Raw genomic sequence first — 19,102 nt, forward strand, 5'->3', positions numbered from 1 at the left:
ATCTATCTTGCCCTACAGGAAAGTAAAGGAAAAAGCAATGGGGGTGGTGGTAAGGGGGATTGACAGAAGGGAGGGCTGACTGGGGAATGGGGCAATCAGAATATATGCCATCTTGGAGTGGGGGGGGTAGAAATGGGGAGAAAATTTGTAACTCAAAATCTTGTAGAAATCAATGCTGAAAATTTAAAAATATTAAATAATAAAGTATGGAATAAAAAAAATAAAAAAAGAAAAACTAAAAAAAGTCACTCACAAAAATAGCAAGGGATTATCCCTCTATCAACCTTTTATCTGTTTCCTTTGCACGGCACACCATTGCCTGTTTCCATACCATTTTTTGCTTTGTTTTGTTTGTTTTTTTTACTCGCTGTCCCTCAGGCCTGGATTTCATTTCCTCCTTTCTTCTGTCTTATATGATGATCCCTCACTGTCATAAAGACATAGCTGAAGCACCATCTTCCCAAGAAGCCCTTCCTGATCTCCCATCATCTGTTAGTGTCCTTCCTCCCTAACTACCTTATTTAACTGCCTTGTTTTTAGTATTTATTCTATATATATTTCTATATGTCCGTGTTATCTGCCCAAAGAGAATATAAGGTCATTATGAAATAAAAGGAAGGATCGTTTCATCTTTTGACTTTGTATCCCCATAGAACCTGGCACTTAATGATTAACTGCTTCCCCTCCAAGGGAAGACCATAGTAGGATCTTGGGAAAAGGCAGGCAAGGAGAAGGAAAATTGTATCAATTAGGTATGGACTATGGTGAGCAAATTTAAGCATTTTCTGTATCTTCTGTGGGGTAGACTAAAGACTTTCCCTCTGATACTAGATCCATGCATTGTTTCTTTGAGTACTTGTAGCCAGGGACCCATTTATCCACATCTGCAGAGAGTTAGTTATCTTTGAGTGCTATGTTCTGAGATTTCCTAGAAGGGACTGACACTGTGTGGGGGAAACACAAATTGCCTGCATTGCAGACTTGGCCAAAGGGAGAGTAATTTGGGGCAGAGATGAAGCAGGCAAGAATGGAATTGGTTTGTGTAAGGCTTGAGTTTGGTTGCTAGGCCATCGATTCTAGGTCCTTAAAGTTTCTTTTTTCAAAGCAATCCAATCTTGTAATCCAAGAAAACAAAACAAATTAGGCAATAATTAAATTGGATAATCATAATAAAAATGCTGTTGGACACTTAAATAGAACAATAGCAAATAACTGAGAACAGTTCTCTACTGTGGCAACAAGAACAAAATACAAGTACAAAGCAGAGTGGGAATGTGTAGCTCTAAATGCCAGCCCCGTCATCACCAGGAGGTGCCATTTCATCACCCATAATTTACTTAGTGAGTATGCACTAAGGTAGTACAAAAATGCATCTGTATATTTGATACCAAAGGCTACAACTGAAAAGTTAATAAAATTTAAAAGTTAGGTGGCAGATAGAGCGCTGGCCCTGGAGTCAAGAGGAACTAAATTCAAATCTGGCCTCAGACACTTTCTAGATGTGTGACCCTGTGGTTAACCCTCTTGGCCTCAGTTTCTTCATCTGTAAAATGAGCTGGAGAAGGAAATGATAAACCACTCCTGTATCTTGGCCAAGAAAACCCCAAAAGGGGTCACAAAGAGCTGAACCCTACTGAAATGAATGACAACAATAAAAAGATAAAAATAAATAATAAAAACAATAAACTGAATCATAAAATTAAAAAGATACGGTCGTTTCAAATTATGGGCCTGTATTCTCCCTGCCCTCAATGAAGCAATGATTATAATAATATCAAATGCAAATCTGAATTCAAGTTATTCAATAAGATCACAAAATAAAAGTCTAGAAAGCAAGGCATCCCGCATGCTTCCTCGGCCACCTCTTACCAGTTCTGAAAAGTATTGTTCACGATGGCGTTGAAGACAAGGCGATCACCAACGGTAGATGGTCCCCAAAATTTAAACATATCCACCGACTTTAGGATGGAATGTGAGCCACAGAGGCGGCTGAATGAGAAACACAAAAGAAAAAGATTAAGACAAAAGAGATCCTCCTGGAAAATAAATTAGGGTGTTCCTGCCCATTCATAACCCTTGTGCAGTGAATTGCACACTGGGAATTGTGTGACTTAGAATTCTTTCACCAAGGGTGAAGTTAGGGTAAGTGGATGTGTGTTGGCACAGAGGACAGTCTGGTCTGATTCTGATTGTAGTCCTAAGAGGAGAAAGCCTATTCCAGAGAATACAGACACCGCGGCTCAATGTTGATTAGAGTGGGTTGAATCTAGCTCCAGTTAAGCTACCCTCATTGTGGCTCAAGTTAATTGTTTGCTAAATGACTATCTTTTTTTTCCCTCCAAAGAATAAAAGAAATAGATGGCTTGTGCATGTTGGCAGTGTTACTACATGCCATCTGCAAAAACTTTGTACTGCTTTGTATTATCTGTGCATACTGAGTATGATAATCTACCAAACTGCAGCTGGAGGGTCACCTTGCCCTACTACTAACAGACCTACTCTCCTCTGGTTCCTAGGGAAGGAGATCCTGTGTTCAATCTGCTTTAATGAAGTCTGTACTCTCGGTCAGGGAGGCCTGGAACCAGAGACACGGTGTGTACCGCCACAGTTGGACTGTAGCATGAGGGGAATATGGAAGTGGCTGCCACCTTTTTCTGCCCTTAGGCTGGGGTGGTCCAAGGTTGGTTGATTCATCCATTTCACAGTTAAGGGAATGTACCAGCACATTAAAAGGAAGGGGGAAAGAGGCGGATTTTCTCCACACACACACACACACACAAAAACTACTAGTCCTGCCATTCACAACCTAAGAGACTCTTTTGCTTGTCACATCACACTACTTCTGTGAAATTTCAAAACAATAATGACACAAAGAAAGGGTTACACTTCATGACTTTCCATAGGTTTAAGTGTTAACCTTAGTCCTTCAATTGTAGCAGAAAGAGCTTGAGCCAAGGACTCAACCATGTCCAGTTATATTATTTTCGTTTGCAAAGGAACATGCTCAGAAATGATTCATTGTCATCACAGAATGACAATCTTCTCGTTTTATTTAAAAACAAAATTCCTTCATTTAGGCATAATTCAGAGCAGCAGTAAATACTACTTTCTAAGAGTGGCGCTTTCTATATAAATGAATATTTAAATTTTTCTTTTAAATTTAAATTTGGAAAAAGATGAACTCTGCTTTGGTTGCATCAGAACAGACAGTTCCGATTCAAATGTTTTCTAACTCTTCAACATGCCTTGAAGCTGCTCTGTTCCCTCCATGGGTATTATAAACATAGAATCACCTTTTTTTAAATTGAAGAAAGTTTTAAATGCATTCTCCCCCAAATTACTTCTTTTTCTTCTCATTTCTCATTTAAACCTTTGGCCATAGCAATTCTAACTGGCACTTTCAAAGGTCAGACAACACTCTAAGTTGCCATAAAAAGGCTTGCAGTGAGAGAATATTTTTTTAAGCGTAAGAGACTGTTTTCTATTTCTATTCAGTCTATTCACCTTCGTAATAAAACCATTGTCACAATGAGCTTCTGTGTCACAAGATCAACATCCATAATTCAGAGAAAAGTGTGAAAACTGCCATCTTATTTTTATTTTTGAACTAGGAACTCAGATGGTCATTTTCAGGATAATCTACCTGAACTCATTCTTTGATGACCAAGATTACTTCCATGCCGTCATGTACTGCCCATCTCACATTGTTTTAACCCTATTCTCCATTCCCACTAACTGCTCCCTTATTCTCATCCTCTTTAACCTCTCTGCCCCCCACCCACTGTAAAATGATGTAAAATGTAAAACCATTCCAACATGCTCTCTAGAATACCTGATCCATAAGTAATAAACTAGCTTTTCTCTTACATTTCTTCCTTTCTTGCTCCCTCCGTCTTCTGGTTCCCTCTTGATGACACTGGCCACCCTTTCCAGCAATTGGTGCACTTTCACTCAGACCTCCCAACTCATTGGTCATAGTGGAAGAGCTGGGATACTCCATGCTCCCCATCTCTTCTTCCAAACTCTCCATCTACCACATCACTCAGTAACCTCTCTTCCTTCGTGGTTCATTTAATCCATATTTATTACCCAATGAAGATTCTGTTGTGTGCTGACCTCTAGAATGCTTCTTCTTCCTTCCTCAATGCATTCAGTGCCTGGCTCACAGTCCCACTTTCCTCCCCAACTTGCCAGAAAAACCCATTTGGGGTTTTATTGACAAAGATACTACAGTAGTTTGCTGTTTCCTTCTCCAGCTCATATTACAGATGAGGAAACTGAGGCAAACAGGGTTAAGGGACTTGCCTAGGGCCACACAGCTAGGAAATGTCAGAGGCCAGATTTGAACTTCAGTTTTCCTGACTCCAGGGCCAGTACTTTATCCACTGCAAGACCTAGATGCCTTGGCTTCATGTTAGGGGACATCACTTTACACATTGGTACTCCCTCAAACACCCTAATCTCCCAATTCCTCACTTTGCTTCTTTCTTATGACCTCTACCTCCACTCCATCACAGCTACACATAGAGATCACCATACCTTTGATCTTTCTATGAAAGTTTATATACATACATACACACATACACACATACATATATATGTATATCTCTATAATCATGAACTCTGAAATTCCCTTATTTGGTCACAGTCTATGACCTCTTCCTCTGCCTTGCAGCCCCTAACTTTGTTCTTTGTCCTCGTTATCCCCACCTTTTAGCTATTCCCCTGGCCATCACTCCTGTACTAGCCATACTCTCTTCCTTTCCCCTAGGCAGTTAGGTGATGCAGGGGATAGAGAAATGGGTCTAAAGGAAGACCTGAGTTCAAATCCAGCTTCCTTCTTCTCTTCTTCCCTCCCTTCCTCCCATTCTACCTTCCTTCCTTTCTTCCTGCCACCTTCCTCCCAGCTGTCTAACTGTTCTTCTCAGTTTCCTTTGCTGGATCTTTATTCAGCTCCCATTCTCTAACCTTGAGGGTGCCTCGAAGCTCTGTCTTGTGCCCTCTTCTCTTTTCCCTCTATACTATTTCACTTAGCAATCTCATCACCTCCCATAGATTCAATGATTATTTCTATGCAAATGACTCAGTTCTATTTGTTCAGCCTTAATCTCTCTACTGACCTCCAGTCTTGCATCTCAAACTCCCCATTGGACATCTTAAACTTAATAAATGCTAGTTGATTGCCTGAGACAAAAGGACAGATTAATCATGGAGTACAGGACTATTTGTTGTGGGTTCTCTAAAAAAAATCATTTTAATGAAAGGTACCATTTCCCCAAATTCTCTATTTCAAGCCTTTACTACACTAACATGTCTGCTGATCTTAGCCACTCTGGGCATCTAGCCCTTCCTATTCTTTTTTCTCACTCACTTGCAACTCCCCTACCCCTGTAACCCTGCCATCTGCCAGAAGAGCGGGTGGTTTTTCCCAAGAGAGGGTCCCAGTTCAAAGTTTCACAGTGCAAAGGTCAAAACCAATAACCAACCTTGCTGAAATGTTAGCCACCGTCTCCATCCAAGCCATAATCTGGCCTCCAAATGTATTTCCATGATGGTTTGCATGGGGTGGAAGGACAAGTTCAATGCTCTGTACCCAGGTATCACCAGTTGAAACCGCATCGTCATCTTGATCACAGATCACATCTGAAATGTGAATGGGAAACATTGAATGCAGTATCTTTAACCAGTGTCCCCAGGGCGGCTACTCCCTCAAGCAGAAGGGCTGACCCCTGTAAAAATGAACTCATTCCCTTCATAAACAACCACCTGAGGAAGCAAACAAGTTTCATTCTGTACATGGATAGGTTTCATCTTCATGTGAGGGATTAAGATAACAAAATTGAAAATGTTTTCTTCTAGAGACTACTGTACCTGGTAGATGTGTTTTGGATTTAATATTTTCTTTTTTTTAATTCAATATTGCAACAATCTTGCTCCCTATTAACAACCCTGTTTTGGAGTTTTGCTTGGAAGAATGGATAAATACAAAAGGGAATTTAAGATCTGAGATACGTATGTACAGCCACTGCCCCTCTGGGGCACAGTGCCTGAATGTTCTAAACCTCTCTGAATAAGAATGCCACTTGCTATGGAAATGCTGTTGGGGTTTTTAAAAGATGCTGTTGTGAGCAGAAACGACACAATGCTGCTGTACATCTCAGTGTCCTTCTGCTGCTTCAGAATCATATTGCCTTCATTTACGGACAAATTGGTTTTTACTGTCAACAATGGAGAAATCATTTACTCTGGCTGCAAAGAAATAAAATGTATTCAATTATGCTTCCTGCATCATCAAATGAATCACTAGCTAGGCTTAAATCTCACAAGTGTTGTTGTTTGGGTGGATATGTAATTCAGAAGGCATATATCCGGTGCGTTTGGCCAGGGACAGAGCTCAGTTTGCAACGTGAGAAGAGAGGAATATCCATTTAGGTGGGAACTGTAAGATCATCCGGAGTGGAAATTCCTATAGAAACATGCAGAAAGACTGTAATGAACTTCCTTTGGGTCTTAATAAGACATCTTTGAAACAACTTTCTTTGGCATGTTCCCCGGTACGCCTATAAAGAAAAGTGACTATACTGACAGCCTATGTTCTTAAAGTCTAGGTTTTCCTTTCTTTATCTGTCTCTTATTTATTCTTCTTCTGCCTCCATTCCATCACATTTCACTAATCTATCCAGAGAACTTCCTCACAATAGGATATTGTAGGTTATCCTCTAAACAAAATGGCCACCATGTTCTCCATCTTCTCTGAGGGCTTCTAGCCACATATCTCTGACAACTCATGCTGAATGCCTTTGTCATCTCTTTATAAAGGGCCTTCATTCTGAGTCCACACACGGTGAAAGTGAATTTGGTTCATGGAGTTAGAGTTAGAAATCATTTAGTTCAATCTCCTCTTTTTTTAGTTGAAGAAACAGAACCAGAAGGTAATTCCGAAAAATCGGGAAAAAAGACTATACCAGCTTTCACCCAAATTGTCTGAAATGTCCATCTATATCACACTAAAACATTTTGCCTCAAATCTCAACATCTTTATGAAGATTTTTCCAGATTAAACTTCTCAAGCCCAGGTCTCTCCATTCATTCCACTGCCCCTGTGTGTGTGTGTGTGTGTGTGTGTGTGTGTGTATAAAAGGGATACACACACACACACACACACACACACATATATATACACACAGAGATACATAGGGACATACATATTGTGTGTGTGTATGATTCTGAACAGTTGTTATGAATTGCCCTTAGCCGTATGCTCTTTGGGATATGTCTATGCTACTTCTGGGCCCATTAGGGGGTGCCATAGTGCACAGAGCACGAATCTGGAGTCAGGAAGACTAATCTTCCTGAATTCAAATCTGGCCTCAGACACGTACTGGCTGTGTGACCCTGGGCAAGTCCCTTAACCCTGTTTACCTCAGTTTCCTCATCTGCCAAATGAGCTGGAGAAGGAAATTGCAAACCACTCCAGTATCTTTGCCAAGAAAAGTCCAAATGGGGCTGTGAGGAGTTGGACATGACTGAAATAAATGAATGACAAAAATCCTACTTCTCCCTTTCGATAGCAAGATGCTCAGGTTCATGGCCTTCATCTTACCATTTCATTTCTCCCTCATCACTCCAGTTAATGCAACGATGCCATCCACGCGCAGGGTACTCAAAATGCATCATGGGAGACTGACTAAAGTCATCCGGTAGAAGGTGTGACTTTCCATCACCTTCAGCTGGGTAAACTTGGTGTTAAGGTGGATGTCATTTCCCCTAAAAGGGCATCTCTTTCCTTCTAAAGGCTCTCTGGTTGGGTGTCCTTTGCAGAGAAGCAATCACCACTTCCTCTGTCACTAGTGTCCCTGTGTCTTGTGGCATCCATCAGGAGGGGATTTTGCTCAGTAACAAGGCTCATGTCCAGCCCCTGCTCAAAGGAGATCCCGAGGATTGAAAAAGTCACTTCCCAGAGGTTAATTCTTTTCCCCATTTGTCAGTACCAGTGCAACCACTTCATCCTTGAGTTAAAAAAACGAGATAAAATCCTGTCTATTTTGCAATAGTGAAGAAACTTGGTCCAAATGTTGATATAAGTCCTGTCCCAGTTTTCTGGGACTAACGGTCTATTCTTGTAAGGTGGCCTGTTAGTGCTAAACTCAGGGGACCTGAATATGTGGTTCAGCCGTCGTGTGAGGCTTGATCCCCAGAATTAAGGACGTAAGGGCTGTAAAGGTTACACACCTTAGACCTTTAATTGAGAGGACCTTGGCATTAAAGTGTTCTCTTTGAAATTTTAGGTGTGTTTTGTAGGCATATGCTCTGGGGTCCCACCTACTGTGAGCACAGACTTATTTGTCACGTTTGGGTCAAACATCCTGTCTAGCAGACAAGAAAACCTCTGCAATACCTGTGGTTGTTTGTGCTCGTCTGTGCAAACTGTACTTTGGATGTTCTGAGAGTACTATGTAATATTGACGGCGCAACTTGACGTTGCAGATTCATGTTCTCAAGCTAGTTGGAAAACCAGTGAAAAAGTATGGGGAAAAGAACAATCACTTTAAAGTCAGAGAACCTGAGCTCAAATTCTAACTGTGATGCTTACTGTGGGTATGACCTTGAGCAAGTCACTTACACCCTCTGGGCCTTAGTTTCTCCATTTGTAAAATGAAGGGATTGGGCATATAAGGGTTGTGTAATAGTAAGGCTTCCATTCAGGTATGGGCTGGAACAGATGCACACAGAGATCCCTTCCAGATCTTAAATTCTATGATTCTGGGAAGCAGTAAAAACAACACTGGATTTGGAAGCTTGAGGATCTGGGTTTGAATCTTGACTCTGCCCACTCACAACTCATATAATATGATGTTACTAAATATTTAACTTAATATAGGAAACCATTAAAGCTCAAAAGTGTACTAAGACTTTTGGGACACCCTGCATATCATAAATACAATGTGCAGATATAACATGCATTCCAGCCCTTAAGCCTTGAATGCTTCAGCCTGTAAATTGAAGAAGTTAGACTAGAAGATCTAGAAGGACACTTCTAGATCTAAATCTATGACCCTCTGATTTTCTAGGATCATAGCCTGAGGATACTATTAGGAAGAATAAAGAGCCATCCATACAAACCTATTTATATTGGCCCCAAACAAGCAAACAAACCCCAAACCTGTAAATAGCTTTTATGTTTAATAATTGGGGAAAGGCTATGTAAATTGTAGTATATTAATGTTATGGAGTATGGCTGTGCCATAAAATGACAAGTAGGACACATACAAAGAACTGTGGTGAGACCAAGAAGTAATATGGAACTATAATCACAAAATCAGAATGTATTTACTGGCTGTGACTAAATTTTTGTAAAAAGCAACAAAATCTGATAAATATGCAGATGAAAAAGAGCTAAGAAAGGAATTCAGAAGCAAAAGAAGTATCATTTTGCTAAAATGTACGAGGGCATAGTTTACTTTTGGCAGACTTAATAGTTCAAAGTTTATGGCTTTATGTAAGATTTAATGTCTTATTCTATATGTTTATTTGTTCTTGTTTATGGTTATTGACTTAAGAATAAAATAAAGCAAAACAAGATTTCAGGTCAGTTACTTTGAGTACCTAAGGTCAAAGGACTAAGGATTGATATTTTCCTTTCTACAAGCCTGCCAGTGAAGAGCTAGGCAAATAGTAACTCCTTAGTAAATATTTAATTGATTGCATGATTAACAATACAAAGGAATTCTCATATTGCCTCTCTCAGCCTTCCATGAGAGCAGAAAAAGGCAAAGGGGTCACCAGGGCAATGGCCCCCACCCCCACCCCAAAGTGTTCCATGTCTGGAGTGACCTGATTCTCTTGTCTTTCTGGGGCTTGTGGTTCTTATTCAGCTTTCCTGCTACTCTAACAAGCTGCATTTGGGACACAAAACATCTTTTCAAAAGATGATGTTCCACCTTCTAAGTATGATATTTTGGCTGAAGCAGAAAGAACTTGGTATTTTCTCAAAAAAATATTCAGTAATAGAAATTCCCCTTAAGCACTACGTTTAAAAATAGTAAGTACATTTGCAAATGCTTTACTAATGTATGCAAATTGCCCTGACATTAGTAAATGCCTTAATTTTTTTTCAAGCTAGTTTAAAAAAATTTATTCCCACTGTACTTTGAAGTGCTTGATGGGCTCAGAGTTGACCCAGTTTTCTCAGATGGCTGATGTTCTGTTACTTCTTGAGAAATCTATATTCCTTCTCACCTATTACAGCATAAGAACTGATTATTACTTTTAAATAATTAGCCTGTTCTCTCTTAGGTAAGCTCCACTAGAATCACTGGCATGTGCGGTGACTTTGAAATATAATCAATGGAATTCAAAGAATGATTTTTTTTGATCAAGAGGATTTTGGCATAATTTGCTCCCTATCAGGAAACTCCATCTAACAGTACAGATATGCACCTACTTTGCAACTCATTGCCTTAGTGTTGCCTAGCATGCTGATACTTGGGGTCTCATAGCCAGAATGTGTCAGACATAGGCCTTGAACCTAACGTTAACAGGACTCAGAGGTCCTCTTTCTATCTATGATACCACATTACTTCCCTTTTTGCACATACAGGCAGAACAAAATTAACATTATATACACATAGTTTGAAAAAATGTCATTCTAATAAAGTTTATGACACGTAACCCTGACAACCAGTGTCCTACTAGACAGAAACTAAAATATGTTAATAACCTTTATCTATACTGCTGTGGCTATTAACATCTGAATGATTATAATTTGATTCTGTTTACTTGTTAATCTGAAATGTTTCTCATCCTCTCAGTACCAGTTGTAAAAACTGCTGTTCAGAGTCCTCTGCTGATGACTTGCATTATTTCCATAATTCCTGAAAAAAGCCAACCCTTCTCTATAAAAATCTTACCTAAATTGTCTTGCTCTTGAGCAGGGGAGAGACAAGGATGTCTGATATGTCCGGTCAATCTCTCAGGAAAGAATTAGTGAGACTGACAACAAGATTACCCACTAATTACTCTAAGACCAATTAAATACTTCATTGGTGTGAGGTATTTATGGGCATTTCCTTTAGCAATACTGTGTACTGTTGATGGTCCTCACTGGGGTGGGGAGCTACTTCCATAAATAAATGAAGATGGTCTGAACCCAGGATGATATAAACATCCCACCCAGAAAACACAGTTGATCTTTGTTGTGACCCAGTCAATGGTTATAAGCTGGGAGCCCAGATACATAATGGCTTCAGAAGGACTTACCTTGGCATCTCAAGGCAAATTTGGATTGATAGGATAACAACTACATGTTGTAGTGAAATAAACACTGAATTTGGAGTCTTTGCCTCTTACTAGCTATAAGATTTTGGGAAAACCATTTAATCCCTCTGGGCTTTAGTTTCCTCATTGCAAAATGAGGGGGTAGGAATTGATAGGCCCCTTCTAACTCTAAGCCTATTGTGACTATATATTACTCAAAAAGACTCACGAGCCTCTTTCACATTTCTAGCCAACTGTGGGCTCCATTATAGCACCCAGTTTATGCTTCTTCCTGTGGGCCAATTTATGCTTCTTCCTTTCAAAGTTCAGTTTGCTTTCTAGACATTGGTATGCAGTAAGGAAGGGTGGCAGAGCCTAATCATTGCATATACTGTCAATGACAATTTTAGGAGTTGCATTTTCCTGGAAGGATTGACAGCACTTTGAAACAATCACCATTCTTCTATCTTTGGTGAGCTGTTACACACACCAAAGGGATAGTTCATAGCAAGTTATCTTTCTGCCATGGCGAGTCTAAGTATGTGTTTTAGCATTTTTAAAAAAGATTCAACAATGGAGAAGGGAAAAACTCATGAACAAACAAGAGAGAGAGCATTACAAAATGTAAAATAGATAATTTTGATTATATTAAATTAAAAAGCTTTTGCACAAACAAAACCAATGCAACCAAGATTAGAAGGAAAGCAGAAAGCTGGGGAACAATCTTTACAGCAAGTGTCTCTGATAAAGGCCTCACTTCTCAAATATATGAAGAACTGAGTCAAAATTATGAGAATACAAGCCATCCCCCAATTGATAAATGCTCAAAGGATATGAACAAGCAGTTTTCAGATGAAGAAATCAAAGCTATCTATAGGCATATGAAGAAGTGCTCTAAATCACTCTTGATTAGAGAAATGCAAATTAAAACAACTCTGAGGTACCACCTTGTACCTATCAGATTGGCTAATATGACAAAAAAGGGAAAATCATAAATGTTGGAGAGGATGTAGGGAAATTGGGTCATTAGTGCACTATTGGTAGAGCTGTGAATTGATCCAATCATTCTGGAGAGCAGTTTGAAACCATGCCCAAAGGGCAACCAAACTGTGCCTACCCTTTGACCCAGCCTTACATGTGTAAAAATATTTATAGCAGCTCTTTTCTTGGTGGCAAAATATTGGAAATTAAGGGGATGCCCATCAGTTGGGGAATGGCTAAACAAGCTGTGGTATATGAATGTGATGGAATACTACTGCGCAACAAGAAATGATGAACAGGCAGATTTCAGAAAAACCTGGAAAGACTTGTACAAACTGGTGCAAAGTGAAATGAGCTGAATTAGGAAAACACTGTACACAGTATCAGCAATATTGTGTGATGATTGACTATGAACGACTCAGCTCTTCTCAGTAACACAATGACCCAAGACAAGTACAAAGTACTCGTAAAGGAAAATGTTATCCACATCCAGATAAAGAATTGATGAACTGTGAATGCAGATAGAAGCATACTTTTTCCACCTACTTTATTCTTTTTCATTTTTTTTTCTTTTGATTTGTTTCTTCTTTCACAACTGTGACTAATATGGAAATATGTTTTACATGATAGCACATGTATAACCTATATCAAATTGCCTACCATTTTAGGAAGATGGAGGGGAGGGAAGGAGGGAGGGAGAAAAATTTGAAACTCAAAATTTTGTAACAATGAGTGCAAAAAATTGTCTTGACATGTAATTGGGAAAAATAAAATACTATTTTTTTTTCAAAATGATCCAACAGTGTGAGGAACTGTATTGGACTGTATTGGGGGCAAGCTGGCTTCATGGTGGTGAAGGGGTTAATGAATGGATCCTTTGTCTAAGGTTATAGTCAGCACTGCCTATTCAGTTTTTGAACTATGCTAATTATTAGAAAATGTTTCCTTACTTTGTGCTGAAATCTGCCTCTGGGAAGAACTGCTCTTAGTTTGATCTTACAAAGCCAAGCAGAACTGACCTAATCACACCTCTACCCCTTATCTGAAGACAAAAATCATGTTACTCCTGAGTGTTCTCTTCAACAGATCTTCATATGGCAAGGTCACTCAGTCAGTCAATAAATGTTACTAAGTGCCTATTTGTCAGGCACTGTGCTAAGCACGAGGGCTACAAAAAAAAAAAAGGTAAAACCACCCCTGCTTTGGAGAAGCTCACAGTCCAAATGCAAACAACTATGTACAAATAAGCTTTGTACAGGATAAAATGGAAATAATCAACAGAGGAAAGGCATTAAAATTTAGGGGGATTGGGAATGGCTTCCTGGGAATTGAGCTTGGGCTTGAAGAAAGCCAGGGAAGCCACAAGGTAGAGATGAGGTCACCAGTCTTTTTGCCATTCTGGTCACTTTCCTTGGGACTTGCTCAAATTTTTCAATATATTTGCCCAGATTTGACTTTTAGAACTGAGCACAATCCTCTAGATATGGTTTGACTGGAGTACTATGAGCTTCCTCCTTGGGGTCTCTATGTCTCTCTTAATACAACCTAAGATCGTATCGGCCTTCTTGGTTAGCATGTTATACTGTTGATAAATATTGAACTTCCAGTCTGCTAAAACTCCCAAATCATTTTCTGTCATCTGTTTAGACACATTTCCTCCATCTTGTATTATGCAGTTAATATTTTGAGCCCAAGAACAAGACTTAATATTTATCCCAATTAAATGTAATTTTATTAGAACTGGCCCATAATCTAGCTTGGTTGAACGCTGACTGTTGTCCTTCTCAATTTTATGCCTTCTGCACATTTGCTAAGACATTCCACCTTGCCTTTGGTAGAGTCTAAGCCATTAATACAAACATTGAAGAGCTCAAGGACAGTTTACTACATACGTCCCTCCAAGTTAACACTGACTTTTGTTGTTGTTCAGTGATTTAAGTTATGTCCGACTCTTTGTGACCCCATTTGGGGTTTTCTTGGAAGAGATACTGAAGCAGTTTGCCATTTCCTTCTCCAGCTCATTTTACAGATGAGGAAACTGAGGCAAACAGGGTTAAGTAACTTGCCCAGGGTTACATAGCTAGTATGTGTCTAAAGCCAGATTCTCATTCAGGTCTTCCTGATTCCAGGGCCAGTGCTCTGTCCACTGCACCATCTAGCTGCCCTAAAACTGACTTCTCTTTGGGAAAAATAAACCAAAACAAAATGGTCACTAATCTTTGTGTCTGGTCATTCAAACAGTTCTGAACCTGTCTAACCATACTTTCATTTAGTCTGTGCCTCTCCATTTCATTCACAACAATGTAATGAAGGACTTTATGCTTTATATAATGCTTTTCTGAAAGCCAGGTGTGCCTTGTCTACATTCTCCTGCCAAGTCTCCTGATGGTAACCCTGTAAAAAAAGGAAATGCATCTAGTCTAGCATAATTTTTCTTGAAGAAGTCATACTCGTTCTCAGCGATCACTATATCTCCCTCTGAATGTTCAAAAACAATCTCTTCAATAATAAAACCTAGAATTTTGTTGGGGATCAAAGTCAAGTTCATTGGCTTATCATCATTTGTATACACCCTGCATATTTTGAAAAACAAGACATTTTCCCACCTCCTGTACTGGGAAGCCTTTCCCATTCTCTATAACTTTACAAACCTCACTGATAACTGATTAGTAATGACATTCACTAGTTCTTTTGGCATGTTGCAATCTGGTTTAGGTACACCTAAGTACTCTCTTACCAATTGGTATCTTTTGTTTCAACTTCCTATAACCTATTTTCATTGTATCTTCCCCAATCCAAAGATCATTCTCCTTCCTTGAGAAAAACAAAAGCAACATAAAGAGCAGAGTAGTATGGCTTCTGGTGTTTGTTGTCTTTACCGCATCTGCCTGGAAGAGTGGTCCTAGCCTGTCTTTGGTCTGAAAAAGCCTTTTGGTTGTGCTTTCGCTTAGCATTTGTTCTCCATTACCAGCCTCAGCTCATTTTGAGTTTGAATATCCTGACACTATTCTTATACGACTTTTATATTGATCCATAGTCTCCTGCCCTTGCTTCCAAACTCTATGGTTTTTTAAATCAGCTCTCTAGCAATCTACATCAGTCTCTTTAGGCAGCTGCTCCTTTCTTTTCCTCAATTGTTTTCATATTTTCTGTTGTTTTTGAGAGATTAATCAGCCAACTTCCCCTAAAGAATTTTAGACCATAGAATCCTACGTATCCTTTCTTGGAACACTTGAAAATCTATTCTCTCCAAATCTAGAGGCTCACTGACTTCCCAACTTAGCCCTTCTCTTTTGGAATCCTTTTCTTCTGCTTTCGGCAGTGATACTCTGGAGTGCACCACTGGTATTCTTAATGACTCCAATTTTTAGGCAAGGACTTCACAATCCCCGGAAGCTGGAGAAGGAAATGGCAAACCACTCTAGTATCTTTGTCAAGAGAACCCCAAATGGTTGGACATGACTGAAACGACTGGACGGAAACCAAAAAATCCTCAGAAACATTGCCTAGTTTCCTTCTGGAACATAAGAACACCTGGAGCTGGATAGAGTAAGCTGAGGGGGCAGAAAAAGTATGATCCTTTATTGACTCTAGACATTGTCAGTGATTCCAGGTCTGCAAATGAAATGAAAAGTAAGTTCTAGAAGATCCTTAGTCAGGAAGCTGGGGCTTAACATAGGTACAATAGGAGATTAGAATTGTAAAACCAAAAAAAGAAAATTAATGGGCACACCGCACCCAAAACATGCTTAAGATGGTACCATCTTTATGAGCCATGTGGACTGGGCCTGGATTTGATAGAGATCCCAACCAGATGGGCAAATGAGCATCACTTAAATGGAAAATCCAGCTCTATCTACAGCTAGCAAGGATGCTCTAGACCAGAGCTTCTTAAACTGTGGGTTGAAACCCCATATATTTGGCAACAGTAAAAGGTTTCTGAAAGTGCAATGACCGAAAATTAATTAAAAATCAAACACCTGATGAATCTGAGGTGTTTCTGGCAGTGCTTGCCCATGTTACATCTCACAGCTTCACTGCAGCCTTGGTTCTGAACATGAGGTATGTGCACTTTGAACAGCGCATGACCTCAGGCCACACAACACCAATGAACGCTGCCAAAACCAAAAGGAGGCCAAAGTGGAAAAAGTTTAAGAAGCCCTGCTCTAGACCAGAGGTGTCAAACTCAAATAAAAAAAGAGACTACTAATCTGTACATAAGGATCCCTGTGGGCCACATGTTGACCTAGTTTTAAAATGTAATATTATCTATATTTTGTTGTATTTTTATTTATTTTGTTAAGCATTTCTCAATTACATTTAAATCTGGTTCAGGCTGCACTAGGAGTGTTGAATTACAATATGGAGTGAAATGCATGGGCTCCTGTAATCTTAATGAAATAGGAAGATCTTCTCCGTCCCTTAATAGGCCTATGTGACCACATATGTCCCCATTTTTCCTGGAACTGGGGCCATATTCCCAGGTCTAAAGGTACACAGGTATTTCAATCATGAATGTCTTGCTGCTTTGAGCTCTGGCCCAGCTCACAGCTGTGAGATACATCCTGAGTCACGTAGAGTTCACTAGGGGAGGAACTTGCTAAGGAAAAGATAGCTTACAAGGAGGCTTACTTGTGGGAAGGCTTTCATACTTTTTGGTATTAAGCACTGAGTCAGGAGGACTGTGATGTCTTCTGGCTCTGAGCCTATTAGCCAAAAGTGTATATATATATTCTGAGGCTGGTATTTTGCTTTGGGGGCTTGCTCATGAGAAGGACCTTTTGATTCCCTGGACAAGACTCTGAGTAGCCATTTGTTAAGAGCCTCCCCCCGCCCCCACTACTCAGATGTTGGTGCTCCCCCATCTGGTGGTATATGTAGGTGGTTGTACTACTTTGTTCAGACAGTTGGAGCCCTGTCTGTTGGTCTCTGTGCTAATTTCCCTGCTTGTATTTTCTATTTATCTGTAATGAAAGCAAGATTGTTGACCCCTTTAGGTTGCATTTCCTTTAGAAAAGCAGATCAAAGAACCTGTGCTAACAGGCCATCCTGGGTGTGCCAGGGTGCTTGCTGTTACAGCTCCTGAAACATAACCCTCTTCGTTTTGTACCCATTCTGTCAGGGTGTCTATAACGAGCCTTACTGACCGTCAAACTTGCTGCTGTCCCTCATCAAGCTTTGGTATGTGTCCCCCTGCTGGAGTCTGACTTTCCTTCTCTCTGAAGCCAGATCATGTTCCACTTGATCTTGTTCCGTCAGGATGGTGACCGGCTTTAAACAAACCTACAAAACCAAAATGGGCGGCCTCGGTCATTTTGCTAAATGGCTTAGCCTTGCATGATTTCAAATAATATGCAGAGCACTTTTCAAAATGAGTTTCTCTGGTATGAGGAGAAGATGCCAATTGAATTACCTTAGGCTAAAAATAGTTTTTTCTGTTTTCGAACTTGCTTAAATCTGTGTTGATTTTTACATGAAAGGAGGGAAAGGGAAGGGAAAGGGAAAGGAAAGGGAAGGGAAAGACCTTCCATCTCTCACCTTCATTCTTTTGCATAGGCTGTCCCCCATGCTCTCTCTCCTCAACTCTGCCTCTTAGCCTCCCTGCTTCTCTTGGAGACTCAGCTCAAGGGCTGCTGCCTTCTATAAGAGACCTGTTCTGATCCCTCTAGGTGCTCATGCCAGTTTCCTCCTCCCCCAAAAATGTATTTTGCATTTATTTTCCTGTGTCTACTCCCCGCCCCCCCCCAGTAGAACATATACTCCATGAGGGAAGGCATTCTTTTCATTTCTGTCTTAATAGTTCACATTTATATGGTGCTTTATGAGTCATTTTTTTTTGTCTTCTGAAATTCAATCTATGAAAACTGCTGAAGTGAACCTCCACATAACAAACTCCTGACAAAATTTTGTTATGGAAAGATTTTCAAATTAAACTCAATATGCATTTTATTAGACTACATGCTGGGCACTATGCTAAGGACTAGGAATAAAGTGCTGGATTTGGAGTCAGGAACATAGGAGTTCAAATCCTGCCTAAGACGCTTATCTACCAGTGTGGCTCTGGGCAAGTCATTTGACTTGACTCATTCTCAGTTTATTCTTCTGTAAAATGGAGGTTATAATAACATAACAACAATATTGGCAACATCCCCCTTAGGGTTGTCATTAGGATCAAACGACACAATGTATGCATTTTTCAAACCTCAAGTGCCATGTAAATGTGAGCTACAGAGATAAAAATGAAAATGTCTCCTTCCTTGAAGCAGCTTACATTTTACTTTGGGGAAATAACATGTAAATGGATAAATAAATACAAAGAACTCTAGGGGAGGAATCTCCTGTAAAATATGGTACCTGAGCTGATTTTTGAAGGGAGCCAGGGATCCTAAGAGGTGCAATGGGGAGCCATTCTGGCCATGAAGAATACTATATGCAAAAGAACAGAATCTCATCTCTAGTTTCTTCATCTATGTCGATGTACATAATTTGAAAACACTAAATAAACTGTTATTAGCATAAGGCATTTAAATTGAGAGCTTTTCTTTTTTTTACTGCCAGAAATAGTTTTCATAATATAATTACTATTCTGATTTTTTAAGAAGTTTTCTGGGAATTAGAATGTCTTAGAAGTAGGTGCTGAGCTATGAATTAACATATAAATGCAACAGTGGGGTGCTGAGGCTTCCTAATGGGGTACATCATGTTTGGATGGCATAAAATAAATGCATCCAGAGTAGAACTGTCATGGTCAAAACATTCCTATTTTTTAATAGGCAAACAAAAATAATGACTGTGTTGTATACTGCCTAGCACATAGCAGGCACTTAATAAAGGCTTGTTGGCAATTTTAAAAAAGGTAAAGTAA

The 19,102-nt window shown here is 39.7% G+C and overlaps 1 protein-coding gene across 1 annotated transcript in view; it reads right to left on the reverse strand.

The window, feature by feature from the left end:
* ACOT12 (acyl-CoA thioesterase 12) overlaps window positions 1-19,102 on the reverse strand; it is a 75,246-nt gene that overhangs the window by 33,202 nt on the left and 22,942 nt on the right. Inside the window, exons 5-7 of the mRNA XM_036764717.1 lie at window positions 17,385-17,520; window positions 5,487-5,643; window positions 1,870-1,989 (exon numbers count right to left, since the gene is read on the reverse strand). Coding sequence (XP_036620612.1) covers window positions 1,870-1,989; window positions 5,487-5,643; window positions 17,385-17,520 — 413 coding nt within the window. The remainder of the gene's footprint in view (window positions 1-1,869; window positions 1,990-5,486; window positions 5,644-17,384; window positions 17,521-19,102) is intronic.

Source organism: Trichosurus vulpecula, chromosome 1 (genome assembly GCF_011100635.1).
Source record: "Trichosurus vulpecula isolate mTriVul1 chromosome 1, mTriVul1.pri, whole genome shotgun sequence".
Lineage (NCBI taxonomy): Eukaryota > Metazoa > Chordata > Mammalia > Diprotodontia > Phalangeridae > Trichosurus > Trichosurus vulpecula.